This window comes from Polistes canadensis, unplaced genomic scaffold (genome assembly GCF_001313835.1).
Source record: "Polistes canadensis isolate GaletaPanama2010 unplaced genomic scaffold, ASM131383v1 scaffold_85, whole genome shotgun sequence".
NCBI classification, from domain to species: domain Eukaryota; kingdom Metazoa; phylum Arthropoda; class Insecta; order Hymenoptera; family Vespidae; genus Polistes; species Polistes canadensis.
The window spans coordinates 141,468-153,685 of record NW_014569632.1 but is presented as its reverse complement, the minus strand read 5'-3'; the positions used below and the strand labels follow the sequence as shown (position 1 = coordinate 153,685).

The following is a 12,218-nucleotide window of genomic DNA, read 5'->3' as shown; positions in this document are numbered from 1 at the left end:
AAAGATAAAAGATCCAACGAGATGTTCGTGAAAGAGAGAAAGAGGGTTCTGTACCCAACACAGGGTTTCGTGTCACGATTTCTTTAGAGAATCGTTCGTGAATAGGAACTTTAAGGTGTGTACAGGTATTCGAACAGGTCCTAGGGGAACCAGAATCTACCACTGATGTTCTTCTATCGAAATCGACCCTGACCAAGTTACAAACTTAATCTATCGTATTTAGTGTCTGTCTGTAATGGATTGGAAAGTATCAATGACATGTGTATTTTATATAATACGTTTTACATATGTGTTACGTTTTATATCTATATACATGCGTGCAACACGCATTGTCTAAAAAGGTTTTTCAAATACGATGGAATTACTATCATGTTACATGGAACCTAGATATTTGTTGTTGTTGCTGTTGTTGTTGTTGCATCAAAATAATTCTCAATGTAATGCATTATAAAAAGACAAACAAAGAAACAGATTAAAAGGATATTTTATAAATTGATTATGAACTCGTAGAAATGATATTTTAAACCTAACATCTTCGTTATAGGTTTTCATAATAGTCTGACATTTTCTTGAAAACGTTTTACCTTAATATTTCTTCCCTTTTATGAGCACAAACCTGACCATTTAATTTCCCATGAGAAATTGCGCGTGTCCGTAGTTCAAGAATCCCATACCTACCCAATTCTCTTTCCTCTCACTTCAGTATACCTATTCCCTATGTCTCTATGACGCACATGTGCAACTTCCATTCATTCATAACGTCATTCTCAAACTGGGAAGCACCTGATGCTATTTGAAGTGGCCATTTTCGAAATGGCCACGTGCTGACCATACGTCAGCCAGCTGGAGGAAATAGAGTGAGAGTGAGTGAGAGAGAAATATATGACGAGCTTAAAGCCGCACAGTCAATTTCGAACGATCGATCGTAGAATCGCATGTCCTCGTCAGGTTTTACCCCTATCAAAAGCTTTTCACGTTTGGATCATCGATCTGCTGTTCCCTCGCATATTACTTCGAAGGAACGCGAAATAAAATTTTGCCGTAGGTTCTTGCCCTGGGGTTATTTGTTATGATCGTTACTGACAAATTTACGTGCCTTGGGTGTTACTTTACGTTTTTAAAAAGTGTAGAATAACGATCAAGAATATTCATATACCTATTACAAAACTTTTCGGTATTTATCGTTTTCATAATATATAATTTTATAATAAATTTCATATTAAAAAGGAAAAAAGAACTTTTCAAAGAAATTGAAAAGATGCACAATTTACAGCATTGCATTCTCCGATATTTCCTGAACTTTACATGCTAAATTTCTAACTCGAAAAAGTATTGTACGCGTAAAACAAAGAGTGTACTTTAATTTAATATAAAATTCATTAAAATCCGTTTGCTATAAGTATTAAAAATATTTAAAGTATATTCACGGGAACAAATCGCAGTTTAATGTTAACTTGTAGAAAATACAGTGTATAGTCAATCAAAAACAGATCAACTTTTGTTTAAAGTATTTTTATGTCAGGTTATTGTAAGTACTTGAAAAATCGTTACTAGAGTTATGTGAAACACCCTGTATATTTGAAGATTTATGTAATGATTAAGAAATGAAATTTAAATGAAAAATACGTATTCAGGAATATTGTCTGCTACGTATGATTCGTTTTCGGTTTTGGGATTCGACGAGAAACGAATCGAAAACTGAAAGGTTATCTAAATCTATAAGGTAACTAAGTGAGTGACAGTTTGAGGCTGCTGAGAAGAGAATTGCGATGTGATTACACCTTATTAGGGATGAGTCGATCGTTCGTCAGGGGAAGCAGCGATTGTCTGGCTGTTATAAGAGCATCGTCCTCGGTTCTGTGTGATCTATCCAAGCGAGTTCAGCAGCTAATACCAATTAAGGTTATCGCGAGTCTGAAACTTGTTTTAACGAACCTGTTACCTGCATTCATTCTCAATTTGCCCAAGTTTTTTCTACTTCCTTATCTTCTGTATTGTTTCATTTCATTGCCTCGAATTGGCTTCCTCCTCCTCCTCGTTCCACCTCCACCCAATTTTTCTTCTCTCCTATCCGAAAAAAAACAAATAGAAGTTGTTTAAGAAATTGTTTTTATATAATTGAATTTATCTGACAACCTTTGAAAAAATCACGAGAAATGTGGTACAATACAATCACACTACAGTTCATTTCTTTTTTATTGATTTTACAGTTGTCACTCAAACGAACGACTTTTCTTGAGAGATTTCGTTTCCTGTTCAACCGGCACGAGTGGAGGTAGATTGGCGAGATGGCTTCAACCGGACAGCTTCGTGGATCCATCCCAGTGCGAGGCTCTTTATTCGAGAGAGGAAATGAGATGCGGATGGCCCGCTATTGTAACCATACTCACCAGGGACCAATACGGCGAGATTGTGCACGTGCCCGGTTTGAAGGTGAAAAGCAATTTTCAATAATTCATGACACTGAACCTCTACACTCACTATGTATGTGTGTGTATATGTATCGTGAAACGTGTGTTGCTTTTTATCTAGAACAACGTAACAAAATTTGCTCTTTTCCCATAATATTACTATCATTTTATATTTTTGTTTGTCCTTTTTATTATTATTATTATTATTATATTTCTGTTAGATCGAAGTAAAAGCAATTCCCATCGACAAAATGGATTTAACTGGTACGGACCAAGGTAGAAAAATTCGTCGAGTTTCTCAATCGGATCCGTTGACATTCGGTGGTCATCCACAACCGAATTTGGATGTGCCGTACGAGGCTACGATAAGCAACAAAATGTGTTTCTATTCGATTACCATGATGAAGGCATACGAAAATTATTCCTTCGAAGAGTTAAGATTTATGTCACCGACTTTTAAAAGATCAAGCGAGAGTATGTTGGTCAGACCAAACAATGATGGTAGTTACAGTGCTACCTGGACACCTTGTTCAGTTGGCTGGTATTCATTAATGATTACCGTGGATGGTTACAATATGGAAGACGTGAGTTGTTTATTTGAATCTTATTTCTTTTTTTAATCTTTCCTTAAGATTCTTTGTTCTTTATATCAAGAATTTAATGATTATTATTATCTTTAGAATTACAAGGTTGAAGTGAAGGAACCTCCTCAAGGTATGCAGCCACCGGCTCAAAATATCGTGAAGAAACACCAGCAACAACCGAGCAAAGTTAGAAAGTTTGTTTCTAAAAATAGTGCCGGCTTGAGAATCAGGGCCAATCCTTCGTTGCAGAGCGAACAAATAGGTTCCATTCCCATCAATGGTACCATATCGTTTGTGGACGAGGTAAATCTTCTTCTTAAACGTTTATTCATTGTTGTTGTTGTTGTTGTTGTTGTTGTTGTATTGTTACCATTGTTGAAACGACTATCAAACTTTTCGATTACAATTTCTATCGATTTCGGAAGGTACACAACGACGACGGTGTATGGCTGAGATTGAGCGCAGAGACCATAAAAGATTATTGCAGTAGCACTCAGTTGGGAGCATGGTGTCTGCAATACAATCAACATCTAGGAAAAACCTTATTACTTCCAGTAGAGGAACCTAAATCGATTTTAGATCAGGCCATGAAAGATATCATTCTTCGGAAGAGAGTGGATTCTGCCGAAGAGTAACTAGACTTTTATATTTTTCCACGGATAACTCGATTTAACGTTTACTCAAACGTGTGTGTAAGTTTCTCAACCTCGTTTTCAGCAAGAGGCAGTCGGTCCGTTTGGCGAGTGGTAAAAACATGGTCGTCGTGAAATGCGGAGCCTCGGGACATAATATCAGAAGCAAACCCAGTTTAAAGGCTGCGCCTGTTGGAATGTTGGCTCTTGGAAATACAGTCACTATTTTAGAATACGTAAGCATTATGATTATTTAACAGAAAAAAGAAAAAAAAAACCTGATGTGTAAGAAATTATACTTCTTTAGCGTAATCAAAACGAACAAAACCTAAATAACCTCAAAAATAATTTCAATTTTCCCGCGCATCGACAAGTTCGTGGTGTTGATTTTTCGGTTGCATCTAACTTCACTTTCCAAAACGCGCGCCAAAAGAAGTATAACTTCAAAAATAGATAGAAAATGTTGATACGTTGCCACGAATTTGATCGTTCGTTGAATATTTTCACAGTTCACCAATAACGAGGGTGCTTGGGCTCGTATCGATGACGAGTCTTCAACTAAATATTGCTTTGACAAGAATCGTTGTATCGAGAGTGAAGTTTGGTCCCTAGCGATTAATAAACACGGAGTGGAATACATGAAATTCGAGCAAGAACCTGAATCCGATCCGGTGGAAAAGAAAATAGCATTGCCCGATCATCAGTCTGTGCAGTTGAAGGATCAGAAAAACAAAGGCTTTGATTTTTCGGTACCATCCGTTAGTCACGAGGGTTTCAACTTTACAACGCAGAACTTTACTCCAGGTACGGGAGATTCTGGGGAAAATACCAACACGAATCCCTTTGTTTTTGGATCGTACAATCAGCATGATTCACCAGGTATACTACGTTTTCGATAATGATACAGGGGAAACAATTATTAATTTGATTAATGCATTCTCCTCATTGATTTGACGTTTTACAGGTAGCGAAAAATTTGCATTAGACAAGACGGACGTCTCGCCGAAGTTTTCTAAAGCGCACTCGAAAGAAAGGGTCGTTAAGGAACGGGAAAGAGAGGGTGGTGGTGGAAAGTTCAGCGTTTTGCAGAAATGGTTGAGAGGAGACGACAAAACTCATGCCGAGAAAAAAAGTTCTCCGGGCAGGTAAACAAACAACAAAATAATTTTCAATTCCATTTTAAAAAGATTTTTTCCTTCGTTTTTAGTTTGTAAAATAACCGATTAACAAAAGTTACTTGGACAAATGTTAACAGTTTCCTATTCCACAGAGATTTCTCTGAATTCGTTGGCGTGTCAGTGAAGGAATTAGTCAAAGCAATGGGGGAAAGTCGTGCGAATGGAAACGGAGCAACACCACCGGAAACACCAAGAAGAATGTCAAGAAGTTCATCACCAAAGAATCCCCAAGGTGGGTCACCACGATTTCAAAGCCCATCCTCTAGTCCGGTTCCGATACCCGGTACGTATTTAATATCAGTTACTTGCTCAAAGGATTAACTACTGCCCTGCTCTGCTATACCTCTCTGTTAAATTAATCACTATGATTTCAATTATATTTCATTTTGTTCTTTGTGCCACATTGCTATAAAAAAAAAAGGAATCTTTTTCCAGACCCTGAGAAATTCGGTTCTCAGACTCCTCGGGTATTTCGTTTATTAGCACGTTAGAATTGAAAGTGCTATTTTTTATATCATTTTCTTTTCCCAATGTATATTACTTTTCAATTAGTAGATGTATCCAAAATTTGACGTTTGTCTTAGCTGAACCTGGTCAACAACCAGTTGGTTTTGGTAACCATCTACATATAACTGCTGCTAGTGCTCCTGTATCAGGTACTGAATTGTTCTTCCAAAGCTAGAATTTGCTCGTATTTAAATTATTATTATAATTATAATTATAGCGAGATCACAAATCCTTATTGATTATTTTGTCTTTCTGCATTAGTGCATGAAAGTAGTGTTAATATTTGACACGAATGATTAGTTTGTTGTAGAATTTCTTGTATTGCTAGTTTGTTCACTTCGTAATCACTATATCAATTTATAAAATATGAAGTTAGTAAACTATTTGATATATATATTTATATTTATAATTGATATACTTGACACATCACATTACATTCATCAACTAATGCAAACTTATCAGGTGGAAAGTGTTTGGTAGCAGGGGGAGACAGTGTTAGTAGCAGCCCAGTGCTCTGCGGTTCTCTACGAAGTGTTGGCCTATCACCGTTAGGTAAGAATACTAACACACATTCATACTCAATAACTCTACACGAAAATAACATGAATGTTGTGTCAACGAAAAACCTTGGATGTTGCATTAATTTCATTACCATTGAAATCATTACGATTATTTCAATCATAAATTTTAGTTATAAATTAATCAGAATGATTTAAAATCCACATTTTATTTGTAACAAAAATATCATTATAGCACGTAACAATTTTCTTGCACGAGTTTTATTTTCTAAATTTATACAATGATACTGTGTTAACGTCTTGTAACAAATATTACTGTTTATTGAAAACAATAAAAGGTGAGATAATGATAACACATGGCACGTTAAAAAGAAATATTAATAATATAATGATTATTATTATAAAACATAATTAAATAATGAGTTATTTTTCACGAAGTATCAGGTGGAATGATTGATAGTATCACATCCCAACGAAGAGGATCAACTCAAAGTGATACAAGTGCATTGGTTAGCAGTTTAACCCAAGATCCTTCTCAGTCTCCTAACGGAATTAGTACTACAGCAAATACTCGTGATCTTTCACCTAGTCCTAGTTGCAGTTCCTTGCATATGAGATCAGAAGGCAGTATAGCAACACCACCTGACACACCAAGAAAAGATGGCTTGGTAAGATTTTTTTGTATTATTTCCTTTCAAATTTCTATCATCATAAACTAAATAAAACAAACTAAGTAAATATACTTGTTACATTTTTTAGAATTCTCAAGATAGTCCACGTAAAGTATCACAAGCACAAACTCAAACGAGTCCAGAAAGTGCAACCACAGCTATGAAGGGACACTTCAGCATTGGTTCATCAGGAACGAAAGAGGAACGTCATTCACCGAAATTGAGTAAACGAGATCACACTAAAGTAGTGAAGATCAGAGCTAAACGTGCAATGTCACCAGCTAATACAAATCAGTTACCCAATCCGTCTCGAGCATTAAATTTGAGTAAAGATAAAGTTAAAGAAGCTATCAGTCCCTCGGTAGCTGAATGTTTAAGAGCAGTATTTGCTGCATTTCTATGGCACGAAGGTATAGTTCACGATGCAATGGCTTGCGCAAGTTTCCTTAAATTTCATCCAACGTTACCGAAGGAAGGTGCCGTCGTTGTTACCAGACAACCATTGGTACAATCCAACGACAAAGAGAAACAGGAACAAAAGGCAAGGCAAAGGCATTCCGTGGAAGTAACAAATGCTGGGAATTACTTGCACATACAAGCGAGTACCTTGGAAACTTTGACTCGTTCAGCTGCTAATGCTAATGCAAATCGAAATAGAAAGAAACAAGAAGTAACTATAAAAGAGGAAATACAATCCAGCGGTAAATTAGATTCACTTCCGGAATTTCATACGGTCGCTGTTCTACCACCAGCATTGAAGAGTTTAGTATTCCTTTGGGAAGAACTTAGTACGAATTGTTTACAAGCAGTCGAGCAACAATCCGTTTTACCAAGTCCAATATCTCAGATACAGACTATGAAACTGGCTAAGTGTCCGGCACCTGAGAAACGTCCGAGAGAAGATAAAGTTAAAGATAAAGATAAGAAAGGTAGTAGAAAGAAAAAGGAATGGAAACCTATTGGAAAGTCTAATGCATCTGAGGGTCTTGGTACTGGTATAGAATCTGAAACTATTTGTGAACTTTGTGGATTGATGATACCCCATCCAGTTACATATCACATGAAAAAGGTACACCAAGGTTGTGGTTGGAGTGCTGGTGGTAAGGGATACAACAGTGATGGTAATTATTGTGTCGGATGGGCTGGGAATTGTGGGGACGGCGGTGTGGGTGGTTATTCGTGGTATTTGATATGTGACACATGTCGGGAAAAATATTTAACCGTACGGAAAAATAAATTGGCTAAGAATTTTATCACCGGATTGTCGAAAAATAAAAATAACGATAGCAAACCAGTATCCCCGATTACTAGTCCCAACGGTTTCGACACACACATCATTATGAAAAATAATGCCATGTTTCTTTTGGACTTGGCAAGTGCATCCGGTTTAAACATTCCAAAACAACAGAGACGACCGTCTCAAACTTTATCCTCCGTAGCAGAAAATTACAGTCCACCGGAAGCAACTGGTCCGTTTCCCCCAACCGGTCCGTTTCAATGTTTGCAAGCTTTGGGAATTCACAATTCCCAAACTCACGATGAGAGATATTACGAAGAAACTTTGAGACGACAAAATGGCCAGCAAAATCTTTACGAAGGAACCGTTGGAATGTTTAACACTACAAACGGCAGAGTAAGTTAAACAATTTTATTAAATTATTTTCACAATTTTTGTGTTAAAACTTTAATTATATTTTATTTCCAGCCATTATCCGAGTGTCCTGTCAGCGAAAGCGACAATGAAAGTGGAAAAAATCGAGGAACATTCCATAGATCAGTATCAATGTCTACAGGTGCACCATGGGCTAGAAATAGTAACGATGGGAGAGTCGTAATGATGCGAAAACGAAATTATAGCGGCAGTGAAATGAACAATGGTAATACGTCAAACATTTCACATGAAATAATAATCATTTGATTATTTAAATAATAGAATATATTTTATCTATGTAAAATTGTACATTACAGATGCTGGTTCATCACTATTATGCTATCCATCAGCTGCTCTTCAAAAATTAGTTCCGTCTATGGATCAATCCGCAATAGTTTCTACAAGTCAAGCAGAAACAGCGAATAACGATAGAATAGAAATTCTCATGAGACCTGTTATGTTATTTGTTCTTATGCAACACAATTTACAACATCTACAGATTGCGATGAAACAAGCATTACGACGTGCTGCGTGCAGGGTTTATGCAATGCAAGCTTTAAATTGGTTATTACGAAGCGTAACTCAGCCAATTTGTTTACATGATTTACTTTGGTGGTTCGTTTCTTCCCTTACACCGGTAGTATCACCTGATACCTCAGAACAACCTGAGGAAGATAATAAATTGGAAAAGAAAGATGATCATGTATGTATATCAATTAATACAAATGTTCAATTAATTCAATTACTTCAAAGATAAAATATTTACTGAACGTACTTCGTTATTTAAGGATATGGCAGGTACGCGTGAACATCCTTTGGGTGATTTATTAATAGCAGGTGAAGCTGTTAATCCTTTGCCAACAGCATTTCATACCTTATTGCAAACAATTGCTGATTTAATGCTTTTACCTCCGCCAGGTATGTTTCTTTAATATCAAAAGTGTTCGTATTTTTTATTATATATGTACTTTATATTATAACAAAATTTGTACAGGTTCACCGTTACAACATGCTGCTATTAAATGTTGGTCGATTAGATTTACACCAGCCGATCATATGTTTCTTCATAGAAGTCACGTTTTTAGTAACATTAGTAAAATTTTGTCACGATCTGAAGAAGAGGAAGATGTTATAATGAGCATGCACGAAAGTCATCAATCAATGTCTTCTCAACAGATTACAGGATGCGTTGAAGTTTTAAAAGATTTAACAAGTGGCGTGAAAATCAAAGCATCCAGTAGACAATCCATGATAAGCAGTTTGACTGACAACTCAACTGAAACATTTTGGGAATCTGGCGATGACGATCGACATAAAACTAAAACTATAACTATTGTATGCGCTGCTCATTCATTTCCAAGAATAGTATACATTCATATTGATAATTGTCGAGATTTAACAGTGAGTTTTGTGTTACAATTGTTATAACATTGTGTTAATAATTTCATTCAATAAATTACACCATCGTTTTAGCACAAGGTATCCAATGTGGTATTTCAATCAGGAACTAATGTCGACGAAATGGTCAAATTGAGAACAGTTGAAATTGAAAGTAGATCAGTTGGATGGATAAATTGTTCAATCACTGGTAAGAGTTTAGAATTTAATCATTATTTTTTAAGGAATAATATATATATTGTAAATGAAATGATTTATAGATCCACGTCACGTTGTTATTGGGCTGGAATTCAAGGGACCCGACAATTCCCTTCGTGTTCGTCAAATTCGAATTTTGGGAGAAGTCAAAGGGGAATCATTAAAAATTGGAAAACAATTAAGCACGCAAATGATTCAACAGAAGAATTGTGAAACGGAAACGTTGAAGGTATTTCGATTGATCACGTCTCAGGTATTTGGTAAACTTATACAAGGAGAACAACCTCAACAACCTGAACAAACGGAAGGTGGTAACGAAGATATAGAAGATAGCAACGATTTAAGAGAACACATGGTTGGAATTTTGTTCAGTAGGAGCAAATTAACGCATTTACAAAAACAGGTGTGCAAGCATATTGTCCTGGCTATACAAAAAGAAACAATTCGTATGAGAGAAGAATGGGAATTGTTGTTGTGTTCTCCTACACCTGCCAATAGTGTAATAAGTGACAACAGTGATTTACCGAAAACAGCAGATACATATTGTTTCGAAATGCTTTCTATGGTTCTTGCTTTAAGTGGCAGTTCTGTTGGACAACATTATTTGTCGTATCAATACGGTCTGGTTAAAGATTTACTTAGTTTATTACATACCGGATCTGCCAGGGTGCAACGTCAAGTACGTATTTGTATCTTTTTTCTTTTTTTTCGGATAATAATCTACAAGTGGCTCAAGTATTATTGGATTTTTTATTGTTGTTTGTTCTTTTATTAGGTGACGTCTCTTTTACGGAGAATTTTACCAGTAATCAAGCCCGAGATATTAGCTACTGTCGTTGGTATCGAACGATTACCACCAACAGATTTCAGTATAATAGCTGTTGCTAATAATGGTCTTACACAGTCGACTGATTTCGACGATAATGCAATTGGAATACTTGATATATTTTTAAGTTGTATCGCTAAAGCATTAACTGTACAAGTTAAGATTAAAGGAAAAGAAAATAATGGTAAAGCTTTGCAGACAGCTTCATTGGCGACTAGTATACATCCGAAAAGTTTTGTTGGTGAAAAATGGTGGTTAAGGGGATGCATGACTCGAAAATTAGCCGAAGTTATAATTCAACTTTTAAAGGATATGGCATCTGTAAAGATTGTTCAAATTATTTTCTATAAAAGTATGTTTAAATTAATTGTATATTAATTCATTCCTTTTACAGGGAAAGATATCAGATGCATGGGCATCCGTAGCTAAAGCAGCTATCGCTGAAAATATTTTAAATTTGACAAGATTAAGTGAAAAAAGTCGAGAACCAACAGAGTGTCTGAGAACTCCAACATTGTGGTTGGCTCTTTCTTCCTTATGTGTTTTAGATTCTGATCACGTGGAAAGATTATCATCTGGACAATGGAGTGCTTCTGAAGGACAACCCCAACCTCCCAGGGTTAGTCTATTCAAAATTATTTCATTTATTTTCAATTTCTCATTAAGATATGTATCGAAAATCAAAAATTCTAACAAGTGTCACATAATGATTACAATTATTTTCAAATGTCTAACATATATATATATGTATTTTGTAATTATAACTATCAAAATATTTTATTAACTTTACCAGCCAACGTGTAGTAATCATGATGACGGGGAGACAACAGCTATCATACAATGTAACGAATGTGGAAATTTATGCGCTGAATGCGATCGAGTTTTGCATCTTCATCGGAGAACAAGGATGCACATTAGACAAGTCTGTAAGGAAGAAGAAGAAGCTATTCGTGTTGATTTACACGAGGGCTGCGGAAGAACGAAACTATTTTGGATCCTAGCATTAGCAGATAGTAGAACATTAAAAGCATTGGTAGAATTTCGAGATGGTTCACCGAGGAAACCAGTTGGAGTTACTTCTGGCATGTGTCGATTTTGCGGAACTACTGGAAATACGGGTTTATTAGCAATAGGAAATATTTGTGCTGATCACGATTGTCAAGAACATTCCAAAAACGCATGCAACAAGGTTCACCCTTGTGGTCATATTTGTGGGGGAGTCAGAAATGAAAAAACTTGTTTGCCATGTTTGCACAGATGCTCGGCGGATAGTGATCTCAAACAAGATGCCGATGACATGTGTATGATTTGTTTCACCGAAGCTTTATCTTGTGCCCCAGCTATACAATTGCAATGTGGTCATGTGTTTCACTTACATTGTTGCCGAAGCGTATTGATGGAAAAATGGGTTGGACCTAGGATAACATTTGGATTCTCACTTTGTCCTATTTGCAAGGTATCAATGATACATCCGATGTTAGATGAACAATTGGCAAGCATCAAAGAGCTTTACGATGATGTTAAGAGGAAAGCTTTAATGCGATTAGAATACGAAGGATTGCATAAGTATGCATTGTTTATTTTTCTTGTTCACAGATCACATATGCTAATATTTTGTTTAATTCTCTATACGATATTATTTAT

The 12,218-nt window shown here is 36.0% G+C and overlaps 1 protein-coding gene across 13 annotated transcripts in view; it reads left to right on the top strand.

Annotated features, from left to right (window-relative positions):
* LOC106786843 (E3 ubiquitin-protein ligase MYCBP2) overlaps nucleotides 1–12,218 on the top strand; it is a 206,605-nt gene that overhangs the window by 192,914 nt on the left and 1,473 nt on the right. For 3 of the 13 annotated variants that reach the window (XM_014748667.1, XM_014748664.1, XM_014748663.1), the window contains exons 31-51: nucleotides 2,211–2,433; nucleotides 2,633–2,995; nucleotides 3,092–3,298; nucleotides 3,421–3,626; nucleotides 3,713–3,863; nucleotides 4,137–4,506; nucleotides 4,592–4,772; nucleotides 4,898–5,088; nucleotides 5,390–5,461; nucleotides 5,775–5,864; nucleotides 6,269–6,498; nucleotides 6,590–8,134; nucleotides 8,207–8,378; nucleotides 8,470–8,855; nucleotides 8,941–9,070; nucleotides 9,147–9,553; nucleotides 9,626–9,740; nucleotides 9,811–10,427; nucleotides 10,524–10,895; nucleotides 10,969–11,193; nucleotides 11,368–12,140. In XM_014748667.1, coding sequence (XP_014604153.1) covers nucleotides 2,211–2,433; nucleotides 2,633–2,995; nucleotides 3,092–3,298; nucleotides 3,421–3,626; nucleotides 3,713–3,863; nucleotides 4,137–4,506; nucleotides 4,592–4,772; nucleotides 4,898–5,088; nucleotides 5,390–5,461; nucleotides 5,775–5,864; nucleotides 6,269–6,498; nucleotides 6,590–8,134; nucleotides 8,207–8,378; nucleotides 8,470–8,855; nucleotides 8,941–9,070; nucleotides 9,147–9,553; nucleotides 9,626–9,740; nucleotides 9,811–10,427; nucleotides 10,524–10,895; nucleotides 10,969–11,193; nucleotides 11,368–12,140 — 7,026 coding nt within the window. The remainder of the gene's footprint in view (nucleotides 1–2,210; nucleotides 2,434–2,632; nucleotides 2,996–3,091; nucleotides 3,299–3,420; nucleotides 3,627–3,712; nucleotides 3,864–4,136; nucleotides 4,507–4,591; nucleotides 4,773–4,897; nucleotides 5,089–5,389; nucleotides 5,462–5,774; nucleotides 5,865–6,268; nucleotides 6,499–6,589; nucleotides 8,135–8,206; nucleotides 8,379–8,469; nucleotides 8,856–8,940; nucleotides 9,071–9,146; nucleotides 9,554–9,625; nucleotides 9,741–9,810; nucleotides 10,428–10,523; nucleotides 10,896–10,968; nucleotides 11,194–11,367; nucleotides 12,141–12,218) is intronic. The other 10 variants (XM_014748669.1, XM_014748666.1, XM_014748668.1 and 7 more) reach the window with 10 other exon arrangements.